Genomic DNA, 22,254 nt, shown 5'->3' with positions numbered 1-22,254 from the left:
TATAACTGGACAAGTTGGACAAGTTTGACAAAAGAAACACGGAAACGCTGGTTCCGCTTAGCCAGGTACAGCTGATTTTATAGGATAGTTTTTCGGTGTCAAGCAATATAGCTTCGAGAAGCCAACAGCAGGGACTACAGTATGTGATGTGAAGATATATTCATGATGATAACTTTTATGAACAAGACAACACAACATGAATTGAAGCCCCCAGTCTCAAAGTAAACGGGAGAAGTAGAGGCACAGGATGACAAGACAGTCAACATTGCTCCAGCACTGCCAGGTATGTGTCATCTTTTCCCCTTCTGAGGATCAGTAAAGGAAGTGTAAACTGTAAATCTGTCATGCTCACCTGCTTTTACAGTTTTGTTTTGTTTTTTTAAAAGACAGTAAGAAAATTATGGACGTAGACACCACGATGTCACCCATTGGTTTGTGTACTCCTGTTGTGAAGCCTCAAGTTCAGCATTTTGGTCGTCGCATATTTGATCTTTGGAGCCAGAAGTGCCCACGTTTGGATGAGAGGGTGGAGCTGTGGAGGAGCAAGGGGTGGATCTGACTCACTGTACGTTCAAACCAGAGGCTTCCAAAGAGGCAAAGTCTCTCGCGGACGCCCAAGAAGCACGGCTGTCAAAAATATTTGTGGCAGCTTTAGTCGCTCTAGTCGCTCATCACGTGAATCACTCGAACGTTTGATCATGCTTGTCAATTTAAAGGAGCCGCAAAGCGAACTACTGGCTTGAAAGCAGCGTAGTTGCTGCTTGCTGTTGTCTAGTCAAAAAGCTCATAGTCATTCTATCAATCAAAATAGAAAACAGAAATAGAACAACTTGCATGCTGCGTCGCAACATTACCCTGCAATTCTCTTCTCTATTACTAACATTACACACTTTAAAACTCACCAGACCAACAAACTACCTCCGCGACGCAGTCCCAAGCCTCATTCTTTTTATTTTGGTCTCTGTATTCGAACAGCGACACATTATAAAGGACTGAGTGGGCAACGCAAGTAATCAACTTCTCGATATCAATTGTTGGAACAAGTGTGCTGTAGGACCCAAAGTTACATGGCTTGTTCTCTGGGACCCGCTTCATCGAAGCACATCAGCATTCTGATTGGTTGTCGCCGAACCGCGTCGGAGCTCATTACCATAAAGTTAAATGAGTTTTAGCTCCCCTCCAGACCCGCTTCGGTGGCTTTGGTCACCCAAGATGCGCGGCTGATGACCAGGTTGCCCAAGTCGCCAGGCTCTCATTGAAAATTAATGACTTCCGCTGTTTTGGAAGGTCTGGTCGCTGTTGGTTTGAATGTACAGTCATAGGCTGTGTTAATGCCTAACAAATAGCCTGTCACTCATATAGGCCACACCCTTAATTATGCGTAACTTTAAGTCTTGGTAAAATTTAAATGGGTACGATTTAGAAAAATCCAACCCTCTGAACAGTTGCCATGAACAAGGAAATTAGCTTTTGAGACCAAAACAGTTTTTTGTACCAGGCTGTGAACATGTTTATTTCTGCTGTAAAGTTGGGCGTTATTACATAGGGATCTATGGGGACTGACTCACTTCTGGAGCCAGCCTCAAGTGGCCATTCAAGGAACTGAAGTTTTCAGCACTTTTGTATTCTGGGTTCATTTCCCAGCCCTGGAGGCTGCCGCTTGTTTTTTACATATGCATCCGTAGCATCCAATTTGAAAAGTGCCACTGCAGCCCATGCATTGCTGTCACAGTTTCCACATCCTGGCAAGAAAACACCAGAGCGATGCCAAATAACCACACAGACTTTAGCACACATTAGACTGGCTGGTTATTTCTTAGAAATGTAACTCTCAATTTCTTTTCTACCAATCCATTCATCAATCTCCTCACACTCTCTCCCTTTCCCTCTCTCATCCCCGTCTGCCGCCCTCTGCTCATCCAAAAATCACAGGATTACCAGGGAGCAACAGCCGTGTGTGTCATGGCATTCTCTCCAGTCTGTCTGGCTTAAGTGGCGTTTAATTTTTAATTCTTAAAACACATTTGTCACTGAGATATAATGTGATACAGCTGGATTGTTGTTGTAACTGTTTTCATTTAATTTAATAGCAGCGGGTAAACAAACTGTTTTCTGTCTCTCTGAGGATGGTCATTGGTGAAATGATGTCAACTGATGCCATCATATTAATGACTTTAATAAACTACTGCTTACTTCACCGTTTAAGTTGCAGTTACATTACTGTTGTATGTAAATGTAACAAAATTTGGTTAAATGCAACCTTATTCACCAACTGTCTAATACAAGGCACATATTTGTATTGTACTAATATGGATTATTGTTTTGCAGGAAGAAATAAATTAAGTCACCCATAGAAAACACACCACCTACTCAAACATGAATTCAACTTTAAAAGGAAAGTGATCTGCTTACGGAGGCCTGTTTTTATCATCTTCTTGCCTTGCCACTCTGAGTGCCCTGGACAACATTTATTTATTTTTCTAACTCGGAAAAGCTCTCCGCATTCTCATTTCAACTGGATGAGCCGTTTCTATTATGTGTCAATGTGACTGGCGAGACAAGTAATGTGACTGGCTGAAAAGATGATTAATCACCACTCTCCTACAATTTATTTTTTAACTCCCGCAGCCGTTTACGCCTATATGAAATGCTTATAGACAGCATCGCTGTCCTTACAGACATGACATACTACTCTGCGCTGGTCTTTGCAACTGTACTGTTAAATTTGGAGCCTCAGCCTGTGTGTGCATGCGTGGATGTGACAGATGGCTCTATATTGAGGTGGTGACATCCAGTTCACAGATCAGTTGACCTCCATCTCCGCTCTCCACTGCTAATGAGGGGACTTTTCTTCCCCGTCTTACCCTCTCTGCCTGGTTCTGTCCTCCCTCTGCTGCATAGATTTGCCTCTAATTCATCTTTGTGCTGAGGCCGAGATGCATTGAAATTCAAAAAGATCTAATTCTCATTTACACCTTTGCCTCTTTTCAGATTCCACCTTCACCCACCTCTGCTCCATCCCTGCACACACACATACAGTTTTCACACATACACACACCAACAGCAGCATCACCAACAACAAACTATTCCACTGCATGGCAAAGCTGCTGATTGGTGGGGTTGAGGAAAAAAATAGCAGGCAAATTAATTGAATAATCAGAAATATGCAGATGAATAGCTTTCAATTTAAATGCAGATTTTGGCATTTTTCTGCTGTCGGGAGGAGGATGTGAGAGAGAGAGAGTGACAGATAGAGTGGAGCTCCCACCAAAAAATAATTAAATCAGCAGCAATTCTATCCATATTTATATTCTAATCAGCTTTTTGTTTACTGTTTTTAAAGCATTGTTCATGTGTCAGGGCAATAAATAACTGATGACTACATACATCTGACAGAAAGGTGTTTTGTGAGCGGCTTCCTGAACGACTGATCAACCTGATTCTCACTCGCATAAATACATAAAACATGGAATCAGTTACAGTTGTCAATACAAGACACCGTAAAACTTACAAGGTGCTTACATGTTCAAAGAAGTCATAACTTTTTCATATTTAAATTGTCTTATCTTTGCATTAACTTAATTTTCTGAGCATTTCGAGAAATCTCTAAATTTGTGCATTAATAACTTAATACTTATTAACTGTGGTGTTGGTGGTGTAATCTCCCAGAAATGCCATCAATAATTGTTAATTGCTTCCCTGATGGTTTTAAACTGTAATTATTTTATGATATTTTGTCCTCCTTTAATGTTTGGTTTTGAACTGTTGTGAATTATTTTGTCACAGAGAAAACTCTAAATATGCAATACTGCTCTGCCCTGGCCGTCACCTTTTATGTGTGATTGACAGGTCATTAATCAGCCAGTTAGAGTTGGGAGAATGACAGCGTGCTGACCTCTGTGTAGTATTAAACAAAGCCTGGGCTATTACAGAAGAAACCGCTCCACCAGGGCGGATTTTTCACCATTAAAATTCCAAACAACATATTCCAAGTGAAGATGGAAAAAGGGCATTTCTATGCAGCGTGATTTTCAGCCAGAACTCAATAAACAACATGATATGCAGTATGCATTTCAGACAGGACTCCTGACAAAAACAAACTGGGCTGGTAAACAAAATTTAACTGTTGGAATTTTGAGAAGCTCAGCAACAGGTGCGTTTTCTAAATAAACTGTGAATGTGCGGTAATGCTGTGTTTGTTGACTCATTTACTGTTACAGAGGCAAGTTTCGGGCAGAAGTGTGCTGCAGCTTGTAGGAATCACTAAGCTTATGCGTGCATCTGTTTGCCTCACATACACACACAGTGAGGTACTGTGTAGACCTCATTTGACTATGTATTCATGAACCTGTCATATCTCAGGCATACTAGCATATCTACGTTTGGTTTAAGGGTTTGGGATGAACGATGTTGACGCTACTCCGCTACCATCCTCACTTTTACAGGTCTGTGAGAAAAATCAAAGTGAAAAAGTGATGTTTAGGAAGTTATTTGATGTTTTGTGTTACTTAAGCTATTGCACGTAACATTTAGTATACAGTATATGTAGCTATAAATAGACTTCAAAAAACAATCCCAGATCAAGTTTTTAAATAAAATGAAATGTAAATAGCCTGTCCTTGTGTCAAAGTGATGTTGAATGCTGAGATTAGGTGGCTAATTACAAGTCTTGTTATCAAACACATACTCAGAGGAAGGTCATAACACAGGTGTTGTTGTATAGTACTGTATGGAATATTTACAGCATTAAACATGGTAGCTACTATGATGCTTTAGTGCACCCTTAGCATTCCCCTTATCTTTTCTTACTGTGGGGAAGTGAGGAGAAAACTTTAAAAAAGCACTTCACCTATTTACCATTGCACAGTGGACAGCTTGAAAAAAAGGGAATCAAAACTTTATCTTTTTCATTCCATGCATCCTTCTCAAAACCTGGTGCCTAACATTACCCTCAATGCAACTGACCACCAACTGACCTCCGGCTAATGCAGCCTCGAGCCGCTGGCCTCTGGCAGATTTGAGAAGCGAGCTACACAGGTCTGGTAAACACTTCTCTCTAAGTCCACATCCCCAGATTTTTAAACTTGTAGTAACTTCAGTTATCAAACTCCATGCACCTCCCTCAGGAGCCACAAAAGGCTTTATACAGTTCTCTTATGAACCGACTTTGAGGTTTCCCTTTAGAAAATATTAATCAACTAAAAAAGTACACTCAGTAGTGTGCAGATCTCCACCAGGCGGCCACCTTCTGGCTGCTACGCGGCACCCTGGGGTGAAGCAACGGGTTGCACAGAGCCGACTGAGTTTTTCTGCTAACAGGCACTGTTTGTGAAATATAGATACAATATAATTTGGAGAATTAATGTATTTTTAAGAACTTAAACATAGCCACAAATCTTTGATCCATGTCATTCAAAGCTGGACTTTGTATGGTATGAACTCTGTCTGTTGGCTACAGCACAACAAAGTGGGAAATACCAATAAACACAATTAAAGCAGACAAAAATATTGAATTACGTAGCCTACTTACTTAAAAACAGTAGAAGCAAAAATCAAGGAAAAATGTCCAAATCAACAAAATCAGACAGGCAAAATGTTCCACTCCTGAAATGCTCCTGGTGTGGTATAACACGGTGTAGCGGACTAAACAAAATCAGGTCATAGCCATGGCAGCCAGTAAGGAAAGCAGTGCAGCTGCGCCCAAAGGAATTGTCCCTCCAAGGTCCCTTGTTGTCAGGATAGCGGTGAGGAAAACACCGGACTATTTCATCCAGTATTGCACCTAATGGAATAAGAAGCATCCGTTCAAAATAGAATCAAACATTTCTATGAATGTCAGGTTTTGAGCGACAGCAAAAGCCAACGTGTGTCCTGCAACAGACAGTAAGGCTTATTGTTTTTAGCTTAGCTAATTTTTCTACAAAAACCTGTGGTCTCTACAGGCCGGTTAAGAGTGTGGAGTCAGTAGTCAATGACGGTATAAAATTGTCAATAAAAAAAGTTTTTCAACAACTGCATATCATCACAACCATAAGAGGTCCCTCAACATACAGTTATGCAAGTGCACACAAAATATGAGGCTGACTGGTTCAGTAGTTTGTGAGGTTAGCTGTGGATAGACAGATACACACAGACAAACACACACGACCAAACTCATGATCCACTTTAAGCTTACGTCTCATGGAGATAAAAACATCCATTCAGTCTTCTGTACACAACCAAACAAGTCCAGAGGGGTATTCCAGAAAGCCGGTTTAGTGAAAACTCTGAGTATGTTAACCCTGAAACGTGGGAAACTCTGGGTTTTCAGTTCCAGAAAGAGAGGTAAGTCAAACTCTGAGTCAATCACCATGGCAACTGACTCTGTGAACTTAACCTGCTCGCTTGCAGGTTTTCTTTAAGAAACCCTGAGTTCACCCTGTCTCCTCCCTACTGCCGAGCCTGAAGCAAGCTGGCAGACAGACATGGGTTGTCCGTACGTAGGAAATCTGATCGATATCGAGGCATAACTAATTTGCAATGCCTTACGACGGGAGAGGATCTTCAGACCCTGTTAAGATGTGCTGTTTTTCCCCAATGAATATCTGTTTGAACCGTACCGTTTTTTATTTAGACTCAATCATTTACCAGCCACACATATCAAATCTGACACCCTGCAGACGTGCTTCTTGGGTATGATAGTTTTTAAAGGATTCAAATTTCAAATAAGTCATCAACCATCTATATGTGCTTAAAACAGCTGCTGAAATTAGCAAGGATTCTTTAATATTTTTTGGGGGGGCATTTTGCCTTAAATTGACAGGACAGTTAAGCGTGAAAGGGGGAGAGAGACCGAGGGAGTGACATGTAGCAAGGTGCCACAGGCCGGAGTCGAACCCGGGCTGCTGCAGGAAAAGCCATATGTGACGCCTGCTCTATCTGCTACGGCACCAACATCCCGTGAAATAAGATTCTGCTTGCTAAATTTCACATGCCGCCTCTCTCTCCTTGGCAGCTTTAGCGATATCACTTTTTTTTTTTTTACTAAATATATGCTCATAGTCGCTGTAGGCATTCATGAGCACCTCCAAGTCCACAGGTGTAAAATAAGTTAACTGCTTTTCTCTCCGGTTGCCATGGTGAATCGAGGTATAGGGGCTCCATTGATGATGGCTTTTTATTGTGGTTGTGCACATGCTTAACTCAAGGTGTACCTACTCAGAGTTGATTGAACTAATTCAAATCAGCTGTTCTGGAACCGGATACTCAGAGTTTCCCAACTCAGGATAAGTCAACTCAGAGTTCAGGATTATACTCGGAGTTTGTTGGACCTCCTACCTGGAATACCCCTCAGGAGATCATGGACTACAACTAATCTTGATACATGACAGTCAAACTAATCTAAAAATAATAACTTATTTATTCATTCATTCATTCATTTTCCGCAATCACTTATCCTGTTGGAGGTTACAGGTCATCAGACTATCACAGGGCTGACAAATATAGACAGACAACCATTCCCCCACCCTGGGTTTGAATCAGGAACCCTCTTGCTGTGAGGCGACAATGCTAACCACTGCACTGCATTATTGAGATCTTAATTTTCTTCTAAATTCTAAACTCAACGTACAGATAAAATCATGACTTTAATTCATAAACATTGAGTAATGAGGACAAGATTATGTGTGAATCACTGTGAGTCTGTGACAGAGCTGGAGAGGCCTTCTTCGGATCAGGAATAGTCACAACCTCAGGTGGAGTTATGTGTGGTTCTGGTGTATCACGTTACCATGGAGACAGGAGACATATGTTCCAAACATCGACTAAAGGAGCCAGTGACGCCAACAAGCGTGTGCGCACACACACACACACACACACACACACACACACACACACACACACACNTGCGCACACACACACACACACACACACACACACACACACACACTCGCACATATACACATACACACATACACACATACACACATACACACCCCGGGGGCAGGCAGGACAGGAAACTGTCAGGAGAAATCAGAGTCAACATTCTCTTCTTTCTCTGGGATTTTAACTCCAAGATTTCTCTCTGAAGGTTTAAGTACATAAAGTCATATCCAAGGAAAACACAGTTAATTTATTCACTCTTGTATTCCCATCAGCCTTTGTGTTTACTGTTTATTAGTGCTTTGCTCATGTTTATCTTCATAGCTATCAGCGATACATCAGTGAGTGTTTTGTTTCAGTCAGTGAGCAAAGTGAAATTCAGTCCCAGCAAGCCTTCTTTCTCATCTCAAAATATTTAAAACACCCACTCATGTATCCTTTTAAGTTCCATATTCAGTTTTATTGCTCTCAACTCTTTGTTACACATGTGAAAAGACCATGCATGTGCACACACACAAAGACTTTTTTGATTACAAAAAACGATGAATGATGGGAACAAAAGACATGATTGATGTTACCCTTATTTGCGGTTTTATACAAGACCCATTATGCAGATGAAAAGATTAAAGATGAACTAACGGACCACACAAGCATTCATCAACAAACTCACAAACAATGGCCCAGCAAAATCTATGTGGAACTTTTTTCTTTTTTATATATGCATTGGTCTTTAGTCTGCATCATGACCTTGTTTGATCAGATTCAGCTAAAAATAGGTATACTACAGTGCTGCAGCAGGAGTTGAATTATCTTTCCAGCACAAGTGCAGATTGCACAGTATTCATGGGTGAAGCAGGAGAACCTAAATATGATAAATAAAGCCAGCAATAAGCTGGATATTTTAAATGGAAATTGAGAGTGGAATTCATTGAAGTGGTCCTGTAAATCTCCTCATTCATCCAACGATGGCAGGGTTTTAGCTTAGGCCCATAGGCCAAGCATCACCCAAGGTACAACGCAGACTTTAATTTCAAAGGATAAGAAAGTGGCTTTTTATTAAACAAACTCTTAATGTGCTAATACATTTTTATCATGAAACTGTACAGTCGGCTTGATTGTTACAAGGGCATTATCTGGTTGTTATCGGTTGTGATAAGCGTCACAGATATGGATCAGAGGGGGCCTGCCACACCTATTATTAGGTCCAGAAGGCCATTATCAGCATTACGATGGGAGTAACTAATGACGTTAGCTGGTGTAATATAAAGAGCAAGAGAGTCAGCTGAGGGTAAGAGGGAGTAATGATGGATGGGTCAAACAAACATGACTTTCACCTATGAAAATTGTGTTAATTTCCCATGCAAAACCAATAGTTACACCCAATCATGATGTTTTTCTAACCCTAACCACATAGTTTTAGTACTTAAACCTAAGGACAGTGAAAGTGAAGACTAACAAATTGATAACAGTCATTGAAAGGGGCTGATAATGGTCTTTCAACCTAATAGTAGTAGGTGTGGCAGGCCTCCTCTAATCCATATATATGACATGAAAAATCCTGATAATGACCATTTAATTGGCCGATAACATCTGAATTTGGTAAATGGTACAGTATGTGTTAACCACACAAAATCTGAAAAAGTTTACTGTCTGGCATGTTTTTATCAGCAGGTACATTTTCCTCATGTCTTTGCATGTTTGCCAGCTCATTGTTCAATCATTTGGATAAGATAAATGCTATGTTGATGTTATTGTGCCTGTTGCTGCTGTTTGGATATAAATGTATAAACATCTATGGCACAGTCATTACAGGTGTTTTGTTGCTTGAATATTTTGAGAGTGAGGTTGCATTCACACCAAATCCAGTGATGTGGTGATGAGCCGTAGGGCTATGCGGCGGTGTGGGAGTGTCACTTTAATGGCCCATTTGTGGAGGAGTGCACTCAAATGAGTATCTGTCTCCGGTAACTTTGTTAATGTTGGCTTATAAGATCTGTAGAATTTCTTGATTTTCATTACTGTAGTATCTCAACTGCCACAAAAGACACATGCAAATGTACGATACTACACACAAGCTGTTAAACGTGCATACCTCACTGTAATATTTAACAATAGAAAGAGACTGAAATGGTTCCCATGGACGGCAGGCATTTTTCCTGTCTGATTGTCAGTTACATGATTGGCCACCACAGCTTGAAGACAACACTGCCCACATTCAAATGAATGGGAGGAGTGGCATTTTAGCAGCAAAGCCGGATTTGGTGTGAACGCAGCCTTAGGGCCAACATGAGATAAGAAAACCAACATGTTAGGATAACCCTGATTATAAACAGGATAGTTCCCTAACTGTCCTGCTTTTAAAAATCAGCTGTATTGATTTTTTTACACCCTACTGGCTGCTGTCAATAGTGTTGTTGTAGTGCCGTAACTGCCATTTGCTTTAAAATGAGCTCACTCATTCCCCTTTACTCTCTGATCGATAAAAAATGTTTTAAAAAGAAAACACAACACCTTTATCGGCCCTTATCATTTTAAGTAGCTGCCACACTGCCTGCTACAAATAACAGACTAACACTCTGGTGACATTAAATCTGATTGGTCAGAAAATGAGAGAGGCAAAGATAACAGGCTTATCACTGGGTGAGAAAGAGTGACACAATTATAAACCTTTTTGGCCCAGCTGGGCCACATTGCTCCAGCTCCTGACCGCTCCCTTGGCTCCGGTCTTATTGGCCCTGTAGCCAGCAGCAACCCTGACAGTCGAGCTGTGCTTCAAAGTTATTTTAAAATTAAGCTATAACAGACAAATGACTAAACCATTCAAGCAGTGATGGCTTACAATCTGTCTTACACACACATACGCACTCACAGGCAAACACACATTTGTGTGGTGTTAATCATTCCCAAGTGGCTGATAAAACAGAGACAGGTCATTAAGACTCGACAGTGTTCATAAACTGTACTTTATTAACTGTCCTGTTCTCTCTAACGCTCTCACGCACGGACACAAATTATTTTTGCTTTTTCAAACGCCACTATTTCATTGCTTTTTTTAAAACATCGCCATCTTTTAAATGTTCCGCTCTGTCTGCGCATCACCTACCCTCCACCATTCCTCCATACATTCTTTTCTTTCCCTCTATCTCTCTCTGGCGAGAAGGTTGACAGTTAATTGGGAGTATGTTTTAATGAGCTGGCCCTGAGATTCTATCTTCTCCTTTCATTAGGAAGGGAAGACAGGGGAGAGAGTGTCAAGGAAGTGAAGGAGGAGGGAGAGAAAGCAAAGGAGGGAAGGAAGGAAAGAAAGAAAAAAGAAAAAGACAGAAAAGTCAGCCGGTCGATACAGAGCATCTAGAAGTTTTTAGTCATTGCTGTGGAGAGCACAGCTCTGTGTATGTGTGTTTGTTTATTTGTTAATGAGCTAATCAATAGCAGAGGTGTGTGAGCCCAGCAGTGGGTCCCTGCATTGGGAGATTACTTACAGAGACACACAACTTGTAAGACTTGTTTGTCTACAAATGTACCTCTGTTGTTTTTTTAACCACTCTGACTCAACTAAAGTTGCTCAATTGAAGTTTCTCCAGTAAAAATTACAACAACACAAACATCAAAGGTCAATTTTAATTATTCTTGAGACAATTGCAGTGCTTCATTTGAGCTACTGCCTGTCTCTAGCCAGAATTATTGTGTGATAAAATCAAAGCACTGTTTTCCTAATACCTTAAAGGAAATTAAAAGGGAAAAAAATGAACAAAACTTATTTCTTGGTTTGCAGCAATCTAATCACTGTGTGCACTAAAACTGCCAAAGAGGTCTCTATCCTGTAACGGCAGACTGGCTTTATAGACTTTGTGTTGGTCTGAACCTTTAAATGAGTAAATGTTAATGTTCTAAAATGCAAGCAGTGCCCCCCTCCCCTCCTTGAAACTTCTGGAAGAAAAATGTTCAAATAGCTCACTCGCTCACACAGCTAAGGTGTTTATCTCGCTGATTAGCAGAGCCTCATAAATACCTAATCACTGATGCTAATCAGCCCTCTCACCTAGGGGTGAGCTAAAAATATAAATCACACACATGCTCATGTCAAGCTAATACACAAACATGTCTCTGCACACTTTCCCTATCAAAATAATTCTGTCATCACAGCCGTTTTAACATAACATTGCATTAATCCATTATTAATTGACAAACAGCATTTATCCACATAAACTAGCTATGACTAAGAAGCTTTTGCACCGCTCTGGTTCTTGTTTACAATGATAGAAAAGTTACAGACAACTTTGACACCCCCAACTTTTGATCTCCCACCACTCAAACAGACGTTCGAACTTCTGACTTTATTCTGTTATCAAAAACAACTGCATGGAGGTGCAACATAATTAGACTCCTTTTGACTTTGAAGTCTACAAATGTATTCAAATCATTTTATGGTAAATGCTGTGGGGGTGTGCATCTTATTTAACCAAAAAATAAAGGTAAGGCAATAATGAAATAACTCTGAACACAGAACTAACAGTCTATAAGTTTACCATATCATCATGTTAAGGCCCAGACACACCAAACTGACATCGAAGAACGAGTGGCAATGAAGGCTGACCGTCACATAGCTTTGCGTCGTCTGTGTCTCGGCCAAAAAGTTGCTCATGAACACACAGCAAAGACTACAGCCAACAGCCACCTAGCAGATGTGCCTTTGTGAGCGGATAAACTCTCTATACTAGCGTGCGGGGGTAGTTTATATTCGTAATTAAAAAAGGGAAAGCAGAAGACCATTAGGACAAATTCAAGCTGCTAGTAAATTTTCTGTTTTGGCAAACAAACAAATAAGAACCGCTTCTGCTAGTGAGCTCAATGGCTAGAAAAGTAATTTCAGCTATATAACAAGTGTGTTTCAATCTCAAACCCTCTTGACTTTGGCTCTTTGTTTACTTTCCTCACTTACATTTCTCTTCCTGTGCACTGAGCTGAACTGCCAATCAGATTAATTTCATTCAATGATGGGCACCACGGTCTCCAACCCTGATTCAACATGCTGAATCAGACGGACAAAGCAGATTTGCCAAGAGTACAGGACACATCACAAAACCAGATGCTCACCGATAGACCAACATAGACCAACAGCTGACTGTTGACTTGGCGTGTCAGCGCCTTCAAAATGAATATACTAACATACAGCTAGTGGAGGTTTTGATCTGTTGGAGGGGCTCAGGGATCACCCGTCCTTATGAATCATCTCTCTGGGGACAGTGAATGTCTATACCAAATTTCATGGCAGATGGTCCAATAGTTATTGACATTCAGTATATCACTATGCACTAAGGAGATGATAAACTTAAACATAAGCTAAAATGATTAGTCAATTACTGATTAGTCTTAAGTCTTCCTAGTCTTTACAAACCACTCCAGTCCTCCTCTGGTTGTCGCTTGTTCAAAGCAAGAATTTACTGCTTTTTCATGTCATTGTAAACTGAATATCTTGGAGGTTTGGACTACATTTTGAATAAAACACTTAATTTAATGCCTTTAATGAGCTTTGGCTTAAGGAACTGTGAGCAGCATTTTCTGAATTTCATTTACATTTTATGGATAAAACTATGCATTCATTGAGGAAATATTCAGAAGATTAGTCAAATACAAACGTTTTAGTCCTATTTGGACATACATTGGTTTCTCTAAGGGTGCTTTCACAGCTGCCCTGTTCGGTTCGGTTCAATCGAACTCAAGTTCGTTTGCCCCCTAAGTGTGGTTTCTTTAGGCAGGTGTGAACACAGCAATTGCACTTGGGTGCGCACCAAAACAACTGGACTGAGACCTTCTTGAAGGTCTGGTTCTTGGTCCGGTTATAAATGAACTCTGGTGCGGTTCTTTTGTGGTGAGAACGTGTACCGACCTCAATCTGAACCAACTGCAGTCACATTACTCATTGTTTGGGTTAAACATGAGCATGTTACAGTCCTGGAGGATTATTAATGTGCGCCTCCTCCTGTACTGCCTTGATATGCACATTCGGCTCGTCCAATGCATCAAAACATTGTTTTCTAGTTAGAGCCGCGCCTCGTTTTCAAACTGTATAGTTTGACTAAAATGAACAATGACAGCAATATAGTCCACGATGAAATCAACCTGCGTAGTTGTCCCTCCATTGTGACATAAGAAAGTGTCACATTTATCTTGCAAGTGTACTCTTCTTCAACGTTTTTTTACTTCCTGGACTTTTCCCACATGGAAATTCTGGCCAATCAAGAGCAGCTTTCTCGCACAAGGCATTTTATCTGGTCCACTTGTAAATGCTGCTGTGACAACATGAACCAACTCTAGGCAATTATACAACTTTGTAACAAAACTAGTCCCTGATTCGGACCAAAGCAAGACAACTTGAAAGCACCCCAAGTCTCAAGTACAAGTTTACATTGGTGATGATCACTGAAGTCTTGTGTCAGTATCCTTTTACCCCCCAAAACCCTCATTTTGCATTTGACACTTTTTACAAATGAAGTGGGGAAAAAGGTAGTTTAAATTATAAACTACTGTCTTAGAATGATGGTATACATAAAACCTATCTTGCAGTCATAATACTTCTACCTTTATGTCTCTCTACCATTCCTGTTGAGACTCACAGGAGACTGAATGGGTGAAAGAGAAAAGCTTCTCATTTGGCAATTTAACTTGAAACACTGCGCTTACCAAATTATAGCGATGTGAAAAGGCTGAAAACTAAACGTGAATAAAGGGTAAAGAAATTATTTAAATGAGAGTGCGATATAATGAATGCATGAGAAAGAGAGAGAGAGAGACGGGGGGGGGGGGACGTGACAGTTGCAGGTTAAACAGCTTACACCATAGGAGGGGGATTTGGGTGCCTCTGCTAGAGGGGGATATTAGCAGGATTATCTGGCAACCCTGCTGCTGAGGTGAATAACATTAGAATCCTATTTGTAAAGACTTCTATGCTTCCTGTCCAAAATCCCCCATTTGCTCTCCACTTACTCCTGCTTCATCCTACAATTAGTCCACTTTATATTCTCATAACCCAGATTACAGTCACACACATGAGCATGTTATGCATGTTATGTATATATATTCTTATTCATGTGTTTGTGTTCCTTTAAGTGTGGGTGTTCCTTTATATGTGTGTGCATGTGCACGGTGTGAGTGTCGTACTCCATTAGTAGTACAGGCTTCTGTGCTCCCATAGGCCACCAGGCGTGTGTGTCATACACACTCAGACAGAGAACACCCTGAATACTAATAGAGGAAGTGTTAGCATCTGTTTTGTGTGTGTGTCTTTGTACATCTGTATGCATGTGCACCCAACAGAGAGGGGGGGTGGGAGGTGGTGTGTGGTGAAGTGTGGTGTGACAGAGAGGGTTGAGATTGGAGTGAGTATGTGTGCATTTGAGTGTGACAGTGCGCACTATGAGGGCATTACGACTGTGTGTTTGTGTGGTGGGTGTGTGTGTGTGTGTTCTATGGATGCAGACTGAGGTTAATAAATATTGACAGTGAATTATCTCTTCTGGCAGGGTCGCAGGTGGGTTCGATGGAGCAGATTGGACACACCAGCGAGAATAAAAATACATGTACGCCCACATGCAAGTTCAACCCCCCCATTTCTTATTCTCATGTTATGAACTACTACTAGCATTTGAGTGAGTCCTTGAGCAAGGCAGTAATGACCAGTCGCAATCATCCTAGCACTTGACCACTATAATCACCCTGCCAAGTTAATAGAGCTGCTTTCTACCTTGCCGGTACGGATTCTCCACGGTGTCTGTTCTAGCTTTAGGCGCCCTATCATAACACAACACAGCAACAACACGGTGATTAACTGCTGCTACACACTCAGATCAGAGAGCAACAGAGAGAGGGGGGAGAGATAAACAACAAGAGAGAGATAAAGAGAGAAAAAGTGTAGCGGGACAGGATGGAGAGGAGGAGAGAAGGGGCAGGAAGGAGAGAGGTAAGTGTGAAGGGAGCACAACAGGATGTTTTTACTCAAAAGCTACTTAAGAAAAGGATTTGCTCACCAGCTAAGGGACAGACACACATACAGTTTTTATTTAGCCCACTCAATGAGTGTATGGGGAGTGGTGATCGATTCATGCAGCCCAGCCCTGTGACACTGCCCAGTCATCACTCTCTCTCAAACACACAAACACACACACCATCATTCCTCCACTCATGAGGTACACACACAATCAATACACACAGCAGAAGAGAGTCTCTGTCGGCGAAGTGTTCCTCTCCGTGCATGGCTGACTCGGGCACAAAGCTATAACTTGGCGTAATGGTGCATAAACGTGGATATGGGAGGATTCAGTAAAAAGGGGGAACAAAACACCTTGCAAGGTCAAATTTGCACTTCCTGAAGCATTTGTGAAAGATCCCACTGAGACAGATATCAGTGCTCGCACAGATGCTACAGCCTGTAGGAAATTTGATGTTGACAGTGTTTCCATTTCAACTTCGCACTTCTGTGTTAATGATCGCGGTGCGTATGCTTACAGACACCGCCAGTGGCTCATAGCCACATGCAGCCATACCTGATCTCAGTGAGTGAGATGTATGTAAAGCTACATAAACACTGATACAGATATTATTATATGAGAATGGATAGCAAGGATTTTGTTTATGGTAAAATTGTGATTAAGTTTCAATTTGTGTTTTCCAGCCCTTGAGGTTAAATTAAGGTCCAGACACACCAAACCGACATCAAAGAACAAGTGGCAACAAATGCCAACTGCTGTGTCCCCTGACGTTGCCTGCGCCTCGACCAAATAGTTGCACTTGAACATCCCGCCAATACAACAGCCAACGGCCAATTAGTATATACCTTCTGCGTCTGCATGAGAAAAGATAACTCTCTATACCAGCAGGCAGCGGTGCTCTGTATTCAATATTCAAAAAAGGAAACTAGAAGATCCGTAGGATGGAGTCAAGATGCTAGTCAGACAGTTAGCACATTACCAGCACAACCCAACACTGAAAGAACAAAAGATATTTACGGTGTGCAAGCGAACAGTAACACAAACAATTAATACGAGCTTAGTGGCTAAAAAAAATCTTAACTTACGTAACAAGTTTGTTTTGATCTCACACCTCCTTAACTTAAACAATCTGTTTACTTTATGCACTTCAGCTTCTCTTCTCATGCACGGAGCTGAATGGCTAATCAGCCTGATTTCACGCACTGACAGGCAAGGGCGTTCATTCAGCATGCAGTCGGCCAAAAACGGCAACAAGTGCCGACTCATGCTAACGTGTGGGACACACCGCAAAAACTAGGCCAACAGCCACTCACCAACAGCCCAACATGGACCAGCAGCCAATTTTCGGCTTGGTGTGTCAGGGCCCTTGAAGTTTAACACATTTATGCATCACTTTTATTTCTTTCTTGTGTGTAAACACTGTGTCTTTCAAAGCATCAACTGACACATAACTGTCCACATTGCATCTAAATGTTAAGTAATTGTACCTTTTTGAAGAGCAAGGAGTCGTCCATGTGCTCTGCATAGACTGAGGTGAGCCTGTATTGGTTCTCAGTGGTGATATCGATCTGATAACCGGTCAGGACATAGCAGACTGTGCGGAACTCCTGAATTTTCCTCTGAAACACTTCCTTCAGCCTCTGGTTCCTGAGCTCTGAGCTCTCCATCTGCTTACGCAAATCTGCAACACACACAAAAGTTGGAAGAAAACATCAGTCAGATATTCAGACACTATAAACCAATCAGCCAAGAAATTACAACCATTACAGGCAAAGTAAATAATGTTGATGATTGCGTTACAATATAACCTTCTGCTGGGAAACCTTGGGTCCAGGCATTCAGTTAGATGCCATTTGACTACAGACTGTATAATAAAGATGGACGACATGACAGCTCCCGATAAGTGAACCCAAAACAACTCTATCACCACCTGGTGGCTGGCTGCAGTGTAGGTCATAAATCCCGCCCCCTCTATGTTAGTGAATGGGACATGGGCCAAGCTGAAAAGTCAAAGCCCATGTCAACAGAATTTTGCTCAAAGATGGTTTCTATCATTTTAGGTAGTTCTTATCATGCTGATGGGTGTTCAAGTGTTTGATTTCCTGAAAAGTTTGATTTAATGAGTTATTTGAGTCTATAAAAAGGAGGTTTTACATCATGATTGACAGCTGAGCGTGCCAATCGATGAGCTCCAGATTGGTTGGATGGGTGTTTGGGTGGGAACTCGATACCACGGAGATCACTAGGCAGACTCTGGCTCCAAATAACCTCAATGGTGCAAGATGGCGGTGGCCATCCCAATCCGATTGAGCATCTGTGGGACATGGCTGAGTCCCAGAGGCCCTGGGTCCATACCTCAACAGGTCAAAGCCAAGTCTGATCCATGGACCTCTGTTCTTTGGAGTGTAGCACCAGGGCGTTGGTGGTGAATCCTCTGAGTCCTGTGGGCTGCAAGATATGATACTGGCATATCCCAAGAATGCTTGATTAGAATGGGATCTGGAGAATTTAAAGGCCAGTTCAATGCCTTGAGCTATTTTTTACAGTCTTTTGATCACTTCTGAGCAGTTTCTGCAGAGTGGCATGGTGTATTGCCCTGCTGGGGGTCCACTGCCATTGGAGAGTGCCGCTGTCTGCAACGATTTATGGGTGGTTGCTGTGTGTCAAGTGGCGTCCACATGAATGCCAGGACCCAAGGTTTTCCAGCAGAACACTGCATTGTAAAGAGATGATCTATGTTATTCACTTCACCTGTCAGTGGTTTTAATGTTGTGGCTGAGCAGTGTATTTTTATAACATCACTCCGTCTGTGCATGAGCAGCTCAGATATCATCCTGTAAGATTCTGCAACATGTGCAAGACTTCTTTTCCGCAGAGCTCCACAAGTACATGCTCAACTCACTTAGCTAATGCAGCATAGACGGACGGCTCCATATCAAATATACACTCCCTGAGGCACTCCAGCTGCTCACTTAGGGTCTAACAAAACACTATAATGCACAGCCTGTAGTGGTGACTAAAGCAGTCAGCTGCGTCTCTGAGCTGGGAGCAAAAGATTCATGGAGAGGAGAAGCAGGATGGGGGCTTGACTTTAATTTGTTGAAAATCAATTTGCGATAATTACTTTAATTTGAAGACTTGATTTGAGAAGGCAGAGAGATGAGTTTGTGTGAGCAAAAATGAGTCGTTATAGAGGAAATTATTTAAAGTTTTATAATTGCAGTAAAAGTTCAAAGTGATACAAACGCATGTCAATGTGTCTGATTGTGCATAAATATAATGTAACATTAGAAATGGTAAAAGGAGTGAAGAGAACAGAACAGCCACAAAGAGGCAAAAGTTTCCATGATGTAACTGTTCACTTTTACTGAAAGCATTCTCAGTAGGTTTGTGTAAGTCCTACTGGAACATCTGACCACAGCGCCAGACAGCTGGGGCAAACTTTGATCCACACAGTAAAGCACGGTCTCCATTACTGGCAGAGTCATCAATAGTCAACATCCTTTGATTGCCATTTCTATGACTTCAGCTGAAAAATGGAGCTTAGTTTGGATGCTTTTATGTGAATCCAGACGTCTTTAGTGGGATTGCAAGCTCTGCTCTTTTCAAAGGGCCATGCATGATGAAAAGTGGACAAATTGCTCTAATTAAACAGCAGTGAGTTTTGTTCTCAGTCTTGTTCCGGCTATTTACATCACACAAAATACCCATCTTGGCTTTTCCTCATTTGTGTTAAAGTTAAACAAAAAATAAGTATTAGAAACGTGTCAGAAAGTCAGGCAAGAGCACCAGAAAGAGAATCTGAAGGGAGAGAAACTATTCTACCAAGGCAGATAAAAAGGCTTACTTAAAACCTCTGAAAAGCTAAGCTCTTGTTGTTTAATTTCTTCAAAGTAAAACGCATTTCAGTTGCTCAAAAATGCATCTTCTTAGACAAGAATCAACAAACAACCAGAGCTATTTACCTTCTTACAGCCAACACCAACCAGTCACAAATTCTCAATTCTCTTGTGCCATCAGAAAGGAACACACCTTATATTCCTGGAGGAGCAGTTAAGAGTGACTTTGGTGCATTTTCACAGCAAAGGCTTCTAACCTCGCCTTGATTGATAAATATTTCGACTCATCATTCTTCTCTTCTCACATCTTAGCCTATTACAGCTTATCCATCATTATCAAACAAGTAAAATGGCTAGAAAGTAGAAACTTAGCAGAGTCTGTGAGTGTGTCTGTCTGTGCGCCTGTCTGTCTCCTGGGTGACTGGGCTTCTCTTGAGTGTCAGTCAGTGCTGATAAATACTGTTTCAAGGCTTCAGCATTGTGACAAAACTGTCACTATATGACAGCTATCAAACTGCCCTGAAAATGGCTGTAAATTCTCAAGTGACAGAATGAAGTAGATGTTGCTTAAATTCACTGCAACATGCAGACAAATGGACACGTACGCTGGGAAATGAACATGTTATTGCTTGTGCAAAGAGGAATATGTACGAGCACACACACAAATGTGCCAGTGTGTGTGTTTAGTTGGTAAATCAAGGGTAAGAAGATTTCAACACCAACTGTCAAGTTTTGCCAAAGTATGTGACTCCTGACTTTTGTCCTTAATTGGTCTCTATGGGTCTGGGCGTGCCATCTCTTAAAAGCTGTCAAAAAAATTCAACTGAGCGAGACTCTTATTTATATATTTCTGTCTGCTCATTTTCCAACCCGAACTATGTTCAAAGTATGCATTTGTATCTGCTGGATGTAACATGTAAAAATGGGCAATGACGGCACAAAATATAATTATGGCTTTGCAGATTAACCTGTCTGTGGTATGGTCTAATTCCTGGCTATATCACAGAGCAGTGACAAAACTTGTTCCTGAAATAAAATCAATGTGGAAGCCCTACAGCAGGAAGACGAGTAAAGTCTGCGTTCAAACTCAATCTGTTCAACAATATTTTTCATTTTTCACTGCAAAGTAACCCTCAGGACGCTTCCAAAATGGAAAAAAAATCCTTCATTCACAAAACGCAGTCATGTGTAAAGCTTAGAATAATATTTAATGACAACAGATTAATTCACTGGTTTAATTTAATTTTTAAAGAAATGCTTGATGAGTAGAATAGAAGGATTTCTAATCCGGTGCAAAAATGAGCCAAATTAAAGAATAATTTCTGTCACTTTAAGCCTCTTTTTACATGTTTATGAAATCATAACTGGCACATTAAAACATTACTGTAGAGCGCACTGAGGTCTATCACTAGTAGCACTGCTTACCTATGTGCAACCATGGTGCACCTACAGAATTGAACATTCGAAAATGTAAGAGAATTTAAGATGAGAAACTGCGTATGGTGAAAATATGAAAAATAAGCGACATCAATTTATACTTGCACAAAATGTTCAAATTGACTTATATCCACTATTATCATAATAACAAAGACAAAGAGTCTTGTGGGACAATTAAGGATTTTTATCACAACATTTATTGCAATATTAAGCACTTGAGTGTTTTGCAAGAAATAACTTTGAAAGGTCTACTTTAGATCTGTCATTTCTTTATGGCACATGTGACTTTCATGGTGAGGTGCTTCAGTCGGGCTTGGCAATATGTAGAAAATAAAATATCACAATATTTTGGGCCAAATACATCAATCTTACAATGATACTGTAGGGTTTACTATTGATGCTTTCGCAAAATATTTACACTATGAGATTTTTGATAAATAATCATCAGCAATATGGATATCATGACTAAGTGGGTAAAGGAAAGTAACAGAACCGAGTAGGGCCGCTCCCTAATAGTCCACCAAACTTTAGTCGACCAGAAGTCGGCAAGATTTATTTGGTCGCTTAGTCGCAAATAAAAAAAAAAGAAAACGTGGGAATTTAATTTGAAAGGACAGACACAGGAAGAGGCCACGCTCAGCAGTCAGACAGGAGTGACATTACAAACCAATCACAGCCGACAGATATCTTTCCCTTCTTCTGTAAATATTCAATCTGATAAATATAGAAAAATTGATCATTTTAGGCTACCCAGAGCTTTATATCTGGCCCACGGACGATAGGCCTACACACTTATAAACAGCGCCTGGAAGCTCTTGAAAGCTGGCATAAAAAAGGCACAAGAGTAGCGCCCAGCTCCCGACCTCTCGTTTCCAGGCGAATAAAGATGCGGCATGTGTACGACAGCTAATTTTCTCGGTTGGTACCTGCGGTTATTCCACAGTCTAGTTAATAACATGTCGGGCAGGAAATCCAAAGTGTGGGATCATTTTGAGAAGGTGAAGGACGAACCCAAGGTGATATGTAAACTCATCTTCATTGGTCGACTACGAACATGACGTATCATCTGAAACATGTCAGCAGCTACATGCCCATTAGCCATTTAGCACAATCATTACTACTTTGCCGAG

At 41.1% G+C, this 22,254-nt stretch overlaps 1 protein-coding gene across 3 annotated transcripts in view; it reads right to left on the bottom strand.

Moving 5' to 3' along the window:
* mad1l1 (mitotic arrest deficient 1 like 1) overlaps positions 1–22,254 on the bottom strand; it is a 75,667-nt gene that overhangs the window by 12,137 nt on the left and 41,276 nt on the right. For 2 of the 3 annotated variants that reach the window (XM_050044792.1, XM_050044793.1), the window contains one exon: positions 17,336–17,529. In XM_050044792.1, coding sequence (XP_049900749.1) covers positions 17,336–17,529 — 194 coding nt within the window. Of the gene's footprint in view, positions 1–5,530; positions 5,783–17,335; positions 17,530–22,254 lie in introns of all 3 variants that reach the window. The other variant, XR_007569969.1, reaches the window with a different exon arrangement.

Source organism: Epinephelus moara, chromosome 5 (genome assembly GCF_006386435.1).
Source record: "Epinephelus moara isolate mb chromosome 5, YSFRI_EMoa_1.0, whole genome shotgun sequence".
NCBI classification, from domain to species: domain Eukaryota; kingdom Metazoa; phylum Chordata; class Actinopteri; order Perciformes; family Serranidae; genus Epinephelus; species Epinephelus moara.
Note: the sequence above shows the minus strand (reverse complement) of the source record. Positions and strands in the feature narration are given on the sequence as shown.